The sequence below is a fragment of the Kogia breviceps genome, chromosome 11, assembly GCF_026419965.1.
Source record: "Kogia breviceps isolate mKogBre1 chromosome 11, mKogBre1 haplotype 1, whole genome shotgun sequence".
In the NCBI taxonomy this organism is placed as follows: Eukaryota; Metazoa; Chordata; class Mammalia; order Artiodactyla; family Physeteridae; genus Kogia; species Kogia breviceps.
Genome location: NC_081320.1, coordinates 8,985,133 through 8,999,625, shown reverse-complemented (window position 1 = coordinate 8,999,625; position 14,493 = coordinate 8,985,133). Strand labels below are relative to the sequence as shown.

At 51.7% G+C, this 14,493-nt stretch overlaps 1 protein-coding gene across 1 annotated transcript in view; it reads right to left on the bottom strand.

Annotated features, from left to right (window-relative positions):
• Positions 1 to 14,493, bottom strand: part of FAM178B (family with sequence similarity 178 member B) — an 89,086-nt gene that overhangs the window by 55,163 nt on the left and 19,430 nt on the right. The window contains 2 exon segments of the mRNA XM_059079646.2: positions 9,636 to 9,720; positions 13,285 to 13,390. Of these exon segments, the coding sequence (XP_058935629.1) occupies positions 9,636 to 9,720; positions 13,285 to 13,390 (191 nt within the window).

Here is a 14,493-nt window from a genome sequence, read left to right as displayed (position 1 = left end):
CCTGCCGATGCAGGGGACATGGGTTCGAGCCCTGGTCTGAGAGGATCCCACGTGCCGCGGAGCAACTGAGCTTGTGCACCACAACTGCTGAGCCTGCGCTCTAGGCCCTGCGAGCCACAGCTGCTGAAGCCTGCATGCCACAACTACTGAGCCCGCGTGCCTAGAGCCCGTGCTCCGCAACAAGAGAAGCCACTGCAATGAGAAGCCCGTGCACCGCAACAAAATGTAGCCCCCACTAGCTGCAACTAAAGCCCACGCCCAGCAACAAAGACCCAGTGCAGCCAAAAATAAATAAATAAATAACACAAATTTATATTTAAAAAAAAAAGAAGATATACAGATGGCAAATAAGCCTATGCAAAGATCATCAGGTTTTAGGGAAATGCAAATTAAAACACAATGAGCTACCGCTACATACTTCTTAAAAAGACTGACTATACCAAGTGATAGGGAAGATGTGGAGCAACTGGAACTCCCCCACTCTGCTGGTGGAGATGGTATGACCACTCAGAGAAAAACAGTTTGGCAATGTCTTAACAACTTAAACACACATTTATCGTATGACCCAGCCTATCCACCTGTAGATGTTTACCCTAAGGGACCTCCCCACAAAGACTTGCATAACAATGTTTATAGCAGCTTTATTTTAATAGCCCCCAAACTGAAAACAAGCTAAATATCCACCAAGAAGTGACTGGATAAACAAACTGTGGTACTGCCCCGCAACAGAATACCACCCGGCTATTGAAAGCCATAAACTACTGATACACACAATAGCACGTGTGAATTTCAAAGTAATTGAAAGAAGCCAGACTACCCCCCCCATAAAAAAGAGTACCTACTGCATGGTTCCATTTATATAAAATTACAGAAAATGCAAACTAATCTGGAGTGACAAAAAGTAGATCGGTGGTTTCCTAGAGACAAAAGGGGAGAGAGATGAATTAATTACAGAGGCACAAGAAAACTTGGAGGGCAGGGGACAACGGATATTATTTTTTTATTGTGGTGACAGTTTTATGGGTTTTGTGTAAAAGTTGTACACGTTAAATGTGTATAGGTTAATGTATGTCAATTATGCCTCAACAAAACTGTTTTTTTAAAAAGATGAGTTAAAATGTAAATGTTAAGTGTTAATGTTTTCTTTTTACACCCTGGGGGCTCATCTACCTCCAGGACCCCCCGACTCTGGAGAAAACCCTGTCCAACTTGTGCTATGTGGGCTGTGGCCTCTCCTGACACCCAGGGAGAGAGCTGGGAAACTCAGAAGAGAAACTCTCCACTGGAGGCAATTTCAGATGAATACTGAAATGACGCAAGACAGATGGTGTAAATACAACCTGTATATCTGAAAACATATATATTATGTGGATTGTGCATTAATTCTGTTCCTGGAAATCATCACAAGAAACTGTTAATAACGAGCACCTGGGGAGAGGAAGGGGCCGTGGGGAGTGGGCAGGGGGGGAGGCATTTGCTTTTCACTTTGCACCTTTCTCTTGTATTTGAATTTGCAGCACTTGGTACGTAGGGCACTTTTGAAAAAAATAAAACCAGGTTCCATTGGCTAGTGAGTTTATTGGTCATCTTTTGGTTTGTGTTATTCTTTTTACAAGAAGCTATCTTATAGATATTATCTGGGAGGGAGGGAGGAAGGAAGGTTGAGAAGGAGGAGGAGAGAGGATGCAAGCAAGCAATGACAGAAAGGAAAGCCACCCGCAAAACGGGGCTCGCCCAAGAGAAATTACGACCCTGGAGCTCTGGGGACAAAGGGAAAAGCATGGTGACCAAGTGAGGAAGGACAAAGTGTCCAAAGACACTGCTCACGAAAACAAAACGAATTTGTTCTGAGAGCTAAATTTCTCGCCCACTTAAAAAACATCCAAAGAATGTACTGGCCAGGATCTTTTATTCTGTTATATTCTCCCCTTCCCACACAACTATCATAGAAGCTGGCAGGGAATGGAATGAGTAGGTCAGAAGGAACAACATCGTCTTGGAAACTAGCGGGAAAGGAGCTACACCTGTTTTACTTGTCTTCCAAAGTGTTTCGATCTCACTGACGGAGCTGCTCTTCTCCAGGCACTGCTGCCTAGTCAGTATGATTGGCACTGGGTTACTGGCCAGTCCTACACTAGCACAGCCAAAACATGTTTGTCAGAGAAACATGAGGTCATTTCTCACAAGCAATTAGTTGCACAAGAATATGTTTGCTTTCAAAAGCAAACTCTGCCATGAAAAAAAAAAAAAAAACTATTAGAGCTAATAAACGAGTTCAGCAAGGTTGCAGGATACAAGGTCAATACACAAAAATCTGTTGTATGCCTACACACTAGCAAGGAATGATCTGAAAAGAAAACGAAGAAAAGAATTCCACTTAGGATAATATCAAAAAGAATAAAATATTTAGGAATAAATTTAACAAAAGAAGTGTAAGACTTGTACACTGAAAACTACAAAACATTCTTGAAAGAAATTAAAGAAGATCTAAATAAATGGACAGATATCTCCTGCTCATGGATTAGAAGACTCAATATTATTAAGATGGCAGTAACACTCAAAGTCACTTACAGATTCAACACAATCACTATCGAAAGCCCAGCTGTCATTTTTGCAGAGACTAATAAGGCAATCCTAAAATTAATATGGAAATACAAGAGACCCAGGATAGCCAAAACAATTTTGAAAAGAGCAAAGTTGGAGAACTCACACTTCCCAATTTCAAAACTTACTACAAGCTACCATAATCAAGAATTTGCAGTACTGGCATAAGGACAAATATGTGTGTGTGTACACACACACACACACACACACACACACACACAAGCACATGCACACACATATATCTCAATGGAATAGAACTGAGAGTCCAGAAATAAACTCATACATCCATGGTCAACTGATTTTCAACAAGGGTGCCAAGATAACTCACTGTGGGAAAAAATAGTCTTTCAACAAATGGTCCTGGGACAAGTGGATGTCCACATGCAAAAGACTGAAGCTGTACCCCTATCTCGCACCATATACAAAAATCAACTCAAAGTGGATCAAAGACCTAAATGGAAATGCTAAAACTATAGAATTTCCAGAATAAAACATAAGGGAGGGACTTCCCTGGTGGTGCAGTGGTAAAGAATCCACCTGCCAATGCAAGGGACACGGGTTGAAGCCCTGGTCCAGGAAGATCCCACATGCCATGGAGCAACTAAGCCCGTGCGCCACAACTACTGAGCCTGCGCCCTAGAGCCCGTGAGCCACAGCTACTGAAGCCCGCATGCCTAGAGCCCGTGCTCCGCAGCAAGAGAAGCCACCGCAATGAGAAGCATGCGCACCGCAACGAGGAGTAGCCTCCGCTCGCCGCAACTAGAGAAAGCCCGCGGCAGCAACAAAGACCCAACACAGCCAAAAATAAATAAATAAATAAACTAAATTAAACAAACAAACAAACAAACATAAGGGAACATCTTCATGACCTTGGACTAAGCAGTGGTGTCTTGTTTGACATCGAAGCATAGGCAACAATAGAAAAAAACAGCTAAATTAGACTTCATGAAAATTAAAAACTTCTGTGCATCAAAGGCCACCGTCAAGAGAATCTAAAGGTGACCCACAAAATGGGAGAAAACATTTGCAAACCACACATCTGGTAAGGGTCTAATATCCAGAGTGTATAAAGAACTGCAGCTCAACAAAAAAAATACAAACAATCCAATCAAAAAAGAGCAAAGCATTTGACTAGATACTTCCTCAAAGAAGATATACAAATGGCCAACAAGTACAGGAACAAGTGCGCAACATGCTTAGTCATTAGAGAAATGCAAACCCAAACCCACAAGGAGATAGCACTTCACACCCACTAGTATGACTATTATCAAGAGATGGACAATAACAGATGTTGGCAAGGATGTGGAGAAATTGGAACCCTCAGACATGGCTGGTGGGAATGTAAAATGACGCAGCCACTTCAGGAAATAGTTTGGCAGTCCTTCAAAAGGTTAAACATAGAGCCACCGTATTACCCAGCAATTCCACTCCTAAGCGTATGCCAGTGAGAACTAAAAACGTATGTCCCCATGAACACTTGTGTGCGAATGGTCACAGCGGTGTTACTCACAAGGGCCAGAAAGTGGCAACGACCCAAGTGTCCATCAACTGATGAATGGATATAACATGGTAGAGCCATAAAATGCAATATTATTCGGCCGTAAAAAGGAATGCTACGACATACATGAACCTTGAAAACGTGATGCTAAGTAAAAGAAGCAGGCACCAAAGGTCACATATTGTCTCAGTCCATTTACATGAAACGTCCAGAATAAGCAAGTCCACTGAGACAGAAGGTGGTAAATTAGAGGTTGCCAGGGGCTGGGAGGAGTGGGGAGTGGGCAGTGACTGCTGAGGTCTGAGGTTTCTTTTGGGGGGGTGATGAAAATGTTCCAGAATTAGATAGTGGTGATGGTTGAACAGCTCTGTGAGTCGTACACTTTAAAAGGGTGAATTATATGGTACATGAATTATATCTAAATAACAACAATGACAACAACAGTCTGTCCTGGTCTTGCCAAATATTAATGAAGCCTCACTACACCTCTAATGGCACCCCCTGTCCTCCAAGACCTGGCCTGAAACGTCCAGTCTTATCTCCTACTCGGCCCCTTAAAGGGAGCCCCACTCTCGCTGCTCCTGGCTTCCCCCAAATCTCTCCACAACCAGGGCTATGCCCAGGGCTGCGAACCAGTAGAACTATATTCTATCTACAGTCAAATAGTCTGCAGATGGGTTCACAGTGGGGGCTTTCTTGGGTTTGTTTTTTAACAGAATTAGTTACCAACAGGAGATTTCACACAAACATCCGTCTTCTGGCTACAACAGATTCTGCTGGCTGCCTATCCAGGAGCCATGCTCCCCTTCCTCCCTAGGAAGGGAACGCTGGTTTCGTCCTGGTGTCTGCCCAGGGCAAGTGGGTCCACCCCAGTGGAGGAACCACGTCATCCCATGGTGGAGAGCCACAGCAACAGAAACAGGCTCTGGCCGTTTGAGCAGAAGACAGTTTTATGATATGTCAAAAACCAATTGACCTTAAAGCTCATGAAGCTTAAGCTCCAGGACACCTCACCTGCACGGCCCTGCGAGTGTTCTAGGTTAGGTAGGGAAGCCAGGCTGCAATCAGCAGGCAATTCTACATGAACAGTTCTGGAAAACATCCTAAAGAGATCTAGGACAAAGAGCCCTGGTATTTACTTGGTATGATTTCTTGACTCATTCTCAGTAAATGTTCCCTTTCATACTTAATTTTCCATGTAGTGAATGAGATGCTCCAGATGTTAGAATTACAAAGATTTAAAGCAGCTATTATGACTATGCTCAAGATGGTAAATGAAAATATGGCTCATGTTAAATGAACAAATGAGAAATCCCGATAGAGAAACAGAAACTATAAAAAAAACAACAAAGGGCTAAATGGAAATTCCAAAACTAAAAATTCAAATATTTGAAAGGAGCCTGGAAAAAAAGAGTCTCCTGGATTCTACCCTGGAGGTAGAGGATTCATGAGGCTGAAAATTCTTTAGACAAAGCCACGGTGTTCAAAGGGTACCGGCAGTTAGAAGGGGTCTTCTAGAGCCTGTGATCCAGTTCTGTCTAATGAAACAAAATGGAGAGAATGTCCTGATAAAAAGAGAGAAAAAAATATAAGAAGCAATGATCTCCTGTCCCTCACCCTTATCCTTTCTGCCTTAAACACTGCTGTCTTGTGAGAACATGATGATGCTTGGAGCTACAGAAGCCATTTTGCAGCCTTGAGGGGGGAGTAGTGGGAAGGGAGACAGAAGCTAAGCCAGAGCCCTGGTGATGCAAATCTGTTGAACATACCATGGAACAACCTGCTTCTGGATTTCTTGTCATGTGAGATGATAAACTGTTCTTAATTGGACATCTGTTACTTAGAGTCCAAGTACATCCCAACTAAAACACAGCGTCTCTTGAAAATGGACAGATCTGGCAACACGGAACCAGCCAGCCTCTTTAGACGGGCCAGGAGCTCTCCAGTCACCGGCCTCACTAGGTCCCCACTGCAACCGAGTTTGCAATCCCTGCCCTACACATCTTTTGAGAGGTGAATCAACCGCTCCCTCTTCTACAAAGCACTTCCCGATTCCTGCCTCCCCCATCTAACTAGAAGTAGTTTCTCCGCAGTTCTGCCTCTGCCTCCTCTCTATCTCCTACTGCAATTGGACACTTAATCCCCTCCCACCTGTCAGCCCCCTGAGGGCAGGAACCATCTTCCTAAACCAGGAAAACAATTCCCACCTTACTCCAATCCTCCAGCGAAGGCTGGCCTCTCAGCCCTTAGCCCCAGTCGCCGGAGCACACCCATGACGGTGAACTCTGAAGCCTGGATCCCAGACCCTGCCAGAGACCCGGACCCACCGGGCTCTCTCCTTACTTAGGAAGCATGCTGTGATGAAGGCGATTGCGTAAGACCTTTCCCGGGATAACCTGGGAAGAACTTCTGGTCAGCTACATATGCCAGAAAAAGATGGAAATTTACACACCTGCAAGTCTCCCCCATTTTACACAAGAGAAAGGCCAGGCAACTTGAAAACTCACACACCAATCACAGATCCAAAGCCCCACAGCTCTGCCCCAGAGGGCAGTGCCCCACAGAGGACAAGGACACTCAGAGCCCCTCAAGTCATTGACAAAGCTGAGAAACATGACTTCCTTTTGCATCAATCCTGGATCTAACGTAACCATACAAATGCTCCCTGAACTGGCAGTTGACTTCCAGTTCCAGCTTTTGGTAGATTCTCTCCTGGCACCTGGCTCTTGACTCTGGACTTGGCCTTTACTTTTTAAAAATTATGTAAAAAACACATAACGTAAAAGTTGCCATCTTGGGCTTCCCTGGTGGCGCAGTGGTGGAGAGCCCGCCTGCCGACGCGGGGGACGCGGGTTCGTGCCCCGGTCTGGGAGGATCCCACGTGCCGCGGAGCGGCTGGGCCCGTGAGCCGTGGCCGCTGCGCCTGCGCGTCAGGAGCCTGTGCTCCGCAACGGGAGAGGCCGCGACGGTGAGAGGCCCGCGTACCGCAAAAAAAAAAAAGAAAAAAGAAGTTGCCATCTTAACCATTTTTAAGTGTACAGTTCAGCAGTGTTAGGTACATTCACACTGTTCACCATCACCGCTACCCATTTCCAGAACTTCTTCATCAACCCAAACTGGAACTCTGTACCCATGAACAACTAACCTCCCATTCCCCCTCCCCTAGCCCCTGGCAACCACCATTCTACTTTCTGTCTCTATGAATTTCACTACTCTAGGTACTTCATATAAGAGAAATCCTACAGTGTTTACTTTATCCTTTTGTGGCTGGCTTATTTCACTTGGCATAATGTCCTCAAGGTTCATCCACATTGTAGCATGTGACAGAATTTCCTTCCTTTTTTTTTTTTTTTTAAGATTATTTTGGACGTGGACCATTTTTAAACGTTTTATTGAATTTGTTACAAGGTTGCTTCTGTTTTATGTTTTGGTTTTTTGTCTGCCAAGCATGTGGGATACTGGTTCCCTGACCAGGGATGGAAGCCACACCCACTGCATTGGAAGGTGAAGTCTTAACCACTGGACCACGAGGGAAGTCCCAGAATTTCCTTTCTTTTTAAGGCTGAATAGTACTCCACTGCATGTATAGACCACATTTTGCTTATCCATTCAGGCGTCAGTGGACGATTGGGATTTGGGTCCCTTCCGTCATTTGGCGGTTGTGAGTAATGCTGCTGTGAACACGGGGGTACAAATAGTCCCCGCTTTCCCTTCTTTTGCGAACCAGGCCTTTGCCTTTGCCCAAACCAATCAAGATCCTGACCTTGGGCACGGCATTCTGTGGCCCAGTCTCTATTCCAATGGGAGGGAAAGAGACATCCCCCACCCCTGCTTAATGCCGGGAAAACCCGCTCTGCAGTGCCATGAGCTACCAGAGCTGAACTCAAGGGCCCGTTCCCGGCCCCACCCCCTCCCAGTGGAGGGCGAATCAGGGACAATGTGGCAAGAAGCAAAGAAGAGTGGGACGTCCCCTCTGCCTCTGCGGGAGGAGACACAGACCACCTCGCGCAGAAGAGTGGGACAAGGGAGGCCTCTGTTCCCCAAAGGGCAGGCCTGCCGCAGAGGCGGCCACAGGGGCGCGAAAGGGCAGCCCAGGCTGCAGGGGCAGAGGTTATGCAAAGGGAGAGGAGGCCGAGACTGGCGCTATTCAGAGGACCTCAGTTAGAGGGTCCCAGGCATAGGGGCAGGGGCGGGGGAGGAGGGAGCTGGAGGAGTCTGGAATGCTCTAATGTGACAGATGGCCCCCAGCTCAGCCAACGCCTGCCTGAAGGAGGGGAGGCACAAAAGCAGAAATTCAAAGGGCTGGTAGCCGGTGGCCGGGGGGGGGGGCGGGGGGGCGGGGGTGCTCTTGGGGGGCGGTTAATGGTGCATCATGGGTCTATAACCTTGGCCTTCAGAGCTACGTGCTTCCGTTTTGTAGCGGGAGGGTGGGCAGACTGCAGCTGGTGGGCAAGGGCGCGGTCTAGAAACCTGTGGCTCCCTCTCACTGTCTGCCCTCAGCAGCATTCAATCGGTTACATGATTATTTTTTGGTGCCAAAGTGTCTAGGTTCAGGCACCAAATGAGGACAGCCCTGGAAGGGTACAGCCACAAAAGGGGAAACTAATTGCTTCTGTGGAACTCTGATCATCTGAAAGGATAAAAATGACTCAGGTACTTCCCTGGTGGCGCAGTGGTTAAGAATCCGCCTGCCAATGCAGGGGACGCGGGTTCGAGCCCTGGTCCGGGAAGATCCCACACGCCGCAGAGCAACTAAGCCCGTGCGCCACAACTACTGAGCCTGCGCTCTAGAGCCCGCGAGCCACAGCTATTGAAGCCCGTGCGCCTAGAGCCCGTGCTCCACAACAAGAGAAGCCACCGCAATGAGAAGCCCGTGCACCGAAACGAACAGTAGCCCCCGCTCACCGCAACTAGAGAAAGCCTGCATGCAGCAACTAAGACCCAATGCAGCCAAAAATAAGTAACTAAACTAAAAAAATAAAAATAACTTAGGTGTATCCCTTACATGCCAGGACCAAGGTACAGACTCAAGGCTCTCACTCCAGCCCAGTCCAAACTTAGGGGCTCCGCTGATGCCCTAGGAGCTGAGGGCTGCTGGTAGGGGCACAGCTTCAGGGCCCTCCCCTTTGGTGACTCCAACCCAAAGAGCTTCCCTGATTTGATGCAGATGTTCCTGGAACCCACCCAAGCAAACTGGGGCTCTCAGGAAGAAGTTGGAGGCAAGCTGTCCTCGTAAATCCAGAGAACCCACCTTCCAGACTGTTCTGGGATCCTAAGTCTGTGAAGTTAGCCTGGACTTGGCCCCCGTGACATGGATCTGAGGCCAGATAAGGTGCTGGGGAGCCTGTTGGCTCAGCTTTTTACTAATGCAGGAGCCAGAGCCAAAGACGTGTCCCGGTGATGCAACGTCCCCACTAGCACCTCTCCCACACACTGGGCTGGGGCGGTGCGGGGCTGAGAGCTGAGTACTATGTAGGCTCTCGAGCTTGGGTACCCAGCAGGCAAGTTGCCGCCCTGCACCCGAGGTACTGACCAGACTGACGGAACAGCCCATCCAATGTGAGGTCCCACAGGAGACCAAAGGCTCCCAAAGAAGTTTCTGGAGGCCATGTCAGCAGCTAGGAGGAGAAAAAAAAACAGGTTAGCTGGGTCATTCCTATGGAGTAATAGCAGAAACCTTTATTACGCCATATTAAATAAGTCCCATTTAATCCTCACAAATCCACACGGTAGAAGGATATTGTCATTATTGCTACTCTACAGATAAGGAAACCAAGCTCAGAGAGGTCAAGCAGCTTCCCCAGGGTCACAGAGCAACGAAGCAGAAAAGCCAGGATTCAATCCCAGGTCTTTGTGACTTGAAACCTCCTACTCTGTCCACCTCCCTGTGTGGGAGTTTTGGTCTCTCTGCCCCTCACTCCCTGTGGTCACAGCCACGCCCCTCCAGGGCAGGAACCGGTGTAGGGGAGAGAGGGAGCTCAGAAGCACTGCCTACCGTCAGCTGTACAAGGTAACGTGCGGCCCCTCTTCAAGACCCTCACATCACTCCCAGGTCAGTGCCTTAACTCCGAACACCTGAGCCTCGGGAGACCACTGGCTCTGGGAGGTCCTTGGTACTGAGTGCGGGTCCTCAACAAGCTTGCGGGGGGAGGGTGGGCAGGGCACCCACCTGACTCAAACTCACTGGGATTCTTATTCGAACACTCCTTGAGCCTGCGGCCACAGCTGGGGATTTGGAACGTGAACCGAGTGTAACATGGAGACATGTACCCTCCCCACCAGCGCCATCCAGTCTGGGGACACACAGGAGAGGCCAGGCCATGCCGTGCGTGCAGCACACCGTCCTCCCTCTGGAGAGGGCAGAGAAAAGCCCGTTGCAGTGGGTGCTCGGTCGAGGACCGAGGCTCCCACCCCCACGGGCCGGGCATTGCTGCTGGCTGAGGGCCCTGAGCTGAGTGCTGCTCTGGGCACGGACCTCGGCCAGAGGGAGTCCCTCACCCAAGGTCACACCCCCCTCTCCAAGTGCAGCCTTTGTCCGATAACTAGCCGATGCTGGGGTCCAAAGGGCAGGACCCCTTGCCTCAAATGGGGCGACTCTAAAGGGTAATCCCAGTTCCCCCCAGCACTGGCCCGTGGCCTGTCATGCATTTGCTTTGCTGCTCAGCTTCTCCTTCTGGCCCGGCCCTGCTGCTCTCCCTCCCTCACAGGGGCGCTTCCTGCTTCCCAAGGATCTGACCTGAGACACCAGAACCCTGCCTCCCTCCCCCTTTCCTAACTTCTTCATAGTTGAACACGTGATCGTCCCCCAACAAGAATATACATTCGCTGACAGCATAAGCTTCCTGCTTTTCTCCACCCTCCCCAGCAAGGCTCACCGGGGAAGCATACACGAGGGCTGCAGTGACGAGCTCACATACTTCACGAGCGGTAAGGCGGAAGCCTACTCACCCGGCACCCACTGTTCAGCCCACTGAAGCCCCTGGCTTCAGGGCGGGGGGCGGGCAGTGGCAACTAGTCCCCATGGGGACGCAGGATGGCCTTTCCGAGGGGACAGCTGAAGGAGCAGGGTTGGAACGGTCCGCCCAACTCCCCCACCCCCTAGCTCTCAGAATCAACCCCGGGTATGCATGTGGGATCCCAGCAGCCCTGTGAGCCTGCTCCCCTGGCTGCCTTTGGTTGGGGGTGGTCACTGAACCCCTCTTAGGCCAATCAGACTCTCTTTCCTGGGACTGTAGTTAACCATGGAGCCTGGGGTACAGAGAGAAGCCGAAAGCCTGTCCTAGGATCCCGACCCTTGTCCAGCCTGGTTCCAGCTCGTCCTGAGGCCCAGCTGTATCCCTGCCCTTGGATCCCACGAACCGCCCCTGCACCTTCATCGGAGCGCCCCCCACCCCAGCAGCTTCAGGCAGCCCCCATGGGTTTGGGCCTCTCCCGAACAGCATGCGGTGCTGAAGTACGCGGAGCCCCACGGCCACGTTCTGCGCATCTACCTGGGACACCATTTCCAGAACCTTCCTGCCCCTAGAGCTCAGCATGTAGCCTGTCCTGAACCAAGGTCTTGCAAAGGAACCAATGCTGCTGTTGCTGTGGGAAAATAAGTTCCAAGTGACAAGAAAACCAAAACCTCGGAAGTGAAACGTCAGAGCCCATCCTACAGCCTGTAGTGTGATCGTGTGGGTGGCAGACAGCAGCTGCCCTGCTCCTCCTTGCCCTCCGGAGACAAAGATGTTGGGCAGGGTCTCCCCCAGAAGAGGCCCCCAAGGCCAAGTGCACCCCTTCCACTGATCTGACTTTAGTCGTGGGCAGGGAGAGGAGGAGCTTTGTTTCTCCCTGCTGACGATGGAGAACCTGACCTCTGTGCTAACTTCATTTCTTCCAGATGATGCCCAGACCCTGGGCAGAACCTCGGGGGACTATAGGGCGAGGCAGGTCACAGGATTTCCTCACTCAGCCCTCACGTGCGACTACCGGCCCCAGTTTACACAGCAGAAACGGAGGCACCGAGCTGACGTTAAATAACTCCCCAAGTCACACGGTAGTATGTGGAGGAGCAGGGGTCGGTCCTCTGCTCTAGGGGACCCCGCCAGGTGCCAGAGGTCGGGGAAGAGACAAGGCGGGCCTCGCTCACGCCTCCACGCCGTGTCAGGGTCACACAAGGACCCTCTGTGGGCGACGTCTCAGACCGGCTCTGTGTGCCTCCGATGCCCGACTTTGCGTCCGTCGTGCACCGTGCAAGGAGAAAGAAGCCTGCCCTGACCGTGGACAGAGAATAATGGCCGCTCTGTTCCCTGTGTGGCCTGGGCCTGGGGGAGGGGCAGGGAAGGGCGGATGGGAAGGAGCCCAGAGGGAAGAAGAGAGAGCCAGAGGGCTCTTTCTGGAAGGCGGCCAGCCTGCCGAGGCCGAGGAGTTCCGAGAACAATCCACCCCGCATGGTGGCTCTAATTTACGGCTGGGGTCCAGGCTCCAACTGGCAGGAATGGGACGGCTGGAACTTGGGACCTGCCGGTCCCCGGGCAAGGGAAGGTCCTGGGTGGGGGCCAAGGCTGCAGCCCGTGCCCTGCATTCAGATCCCAGCAGCTGGTTCCCGGGCTTTCCCTGCTGGCTTCTCACTGTCTTTCTCAGTGCAAAGGTTCTGAGCCCCGGGCAGAACGCATGTCCCCCTGGCAGCAACCAGAGGGGAAGGGAGGGGAAGACAGAGCAGCTGTTCTAGGCTTTTCCAGCTGACCTACAACTCCACAGCGGGAGGCAAACACCCGAGCACCCCAGCTCAAAATTCACCAGGGCCCTCACACCTGCAAGGCTGCTGCAGGGCTGTGCTCCTGCTGCCCATGGGACGAGGGCCAGGACCAGTGACTTGGAGATGAGCCTGGACACAGTGGGAGCAGGTGTGAGCACCTGCCGAGTGGCCCGGGCCGGAATCACACAGAGGGCCCTCTGGGGGCAAAGCAACACCCTGTGAGGCACACGCTCCGGGAGGACCGGAGTGAGACAACAGGCCGGCGCCTGCACCTCCCTGACTCCGTCATCACAAGCCTCCTTCCCTCCTCCAGCCTCAGCTGGGACAAACCCAGCAGCACCCAAGGCCCGAAGAGGGTGGCTGCCCAGCCCCTCCTGCCAGCGGCCCTGCCCTGGCTGCTGTGCCGGCACGCTCCCGCCACCTGGCGGCAGGCCGCGGTCCTCACCTGGAACAGCCACCGGAGCAGGGGTACAAGGCGGTGGCCCGAGGACAGGTAGAGGCTGCTCAGGAGGCCGCTGCGCAGGAAGGAGAGCTGCTGGGCCGGCGGGGAGCTGTGGGAGCAAAGGGACAGAGGGGCGAGGTCAGGGAGGGAGCCTTCTCAACACGCCTGTCTCGGCGAGGCCGGGTTTGGGGGGAGGGTTCAGATTTCCGCTTCACCGGGATGCTAGAAGCATGTCAGTCACCGCTCTGGGCAAAACTGCTGGTGGAGCCCTGGGGCAAGCACCCGCTGGAAGGTAAAACAACCCGTGGCACCATCAGAATCATCTGCTGTCCACGAACACATGTCGCAGCGGGGTTTTTGTTTTTGTTTGGTTGGTTTTGGTTTTTCTTTGGCCCCGCCGTGCGGCATGAGAGATCTTAGTTCCCCGACCAGGGATCGAACCCGGGCCACGGCAGTGAAAGTACTAAGTCCCAACCACTGGACTGCCAGGGAACTCCCTTCACAGTGTTCTTTTTTTTCGTTTTTGTTTTTTTTTTGCGGTACGCGGGCTTCTCACTGTTGTGGCCTCTCCCGCTGCGGAGCACAGGCTCGGCGGCCACGGCTCACGGGCCCAGCCGCTCCGCGGCACGTGGGATCTTCCCGGACCGGGGCACGAACCCGCGTCCCCTGCATCGGCAGGCGGACTCTCAACCACTGCGCCATCAGGGAAGCCCCTTGACTGTGCATTTTTTTTTTTTTTTTTTTTGCGGTACGCGGGCCTCTCACCGCTGCGGCCTCTCGCGTTGCGGAGCACAGGCTCCGGACGCGCAGGCGCAGCGGCCATGGCTCACGGGCCCAGCCGTTCCGCGGCACGTGGGATCTTCCCGGACCGGGGCACGAACCCGCGTCCCCCACATCGGCAGGCGGACTCTCAACCACTGCGCCACCAGGGAAGCCCCCTTCACAGTGTTTTAAACACACAATGAGGAATACAGTTTGTCCTTCCCATTTGACGGGGGGTGGGAGGAAACTGAGGTATTTACCAGGGTTGTGAAAGGACCTGAGTTGCAATGAGGAGAGGGCCTGGGAGTCGCACCTTTTAGCTGAGGGCTCCGGGCTGCAGCGGGCGGACAGAATTACCGGTGGGGCCCACGTGGAGCCAGCATCCGGGGTCTGGTTACACAGAGCGTGTCTGCCCCGTCTTGTGTTTTTCCGAAACAAAGGGGACACCTG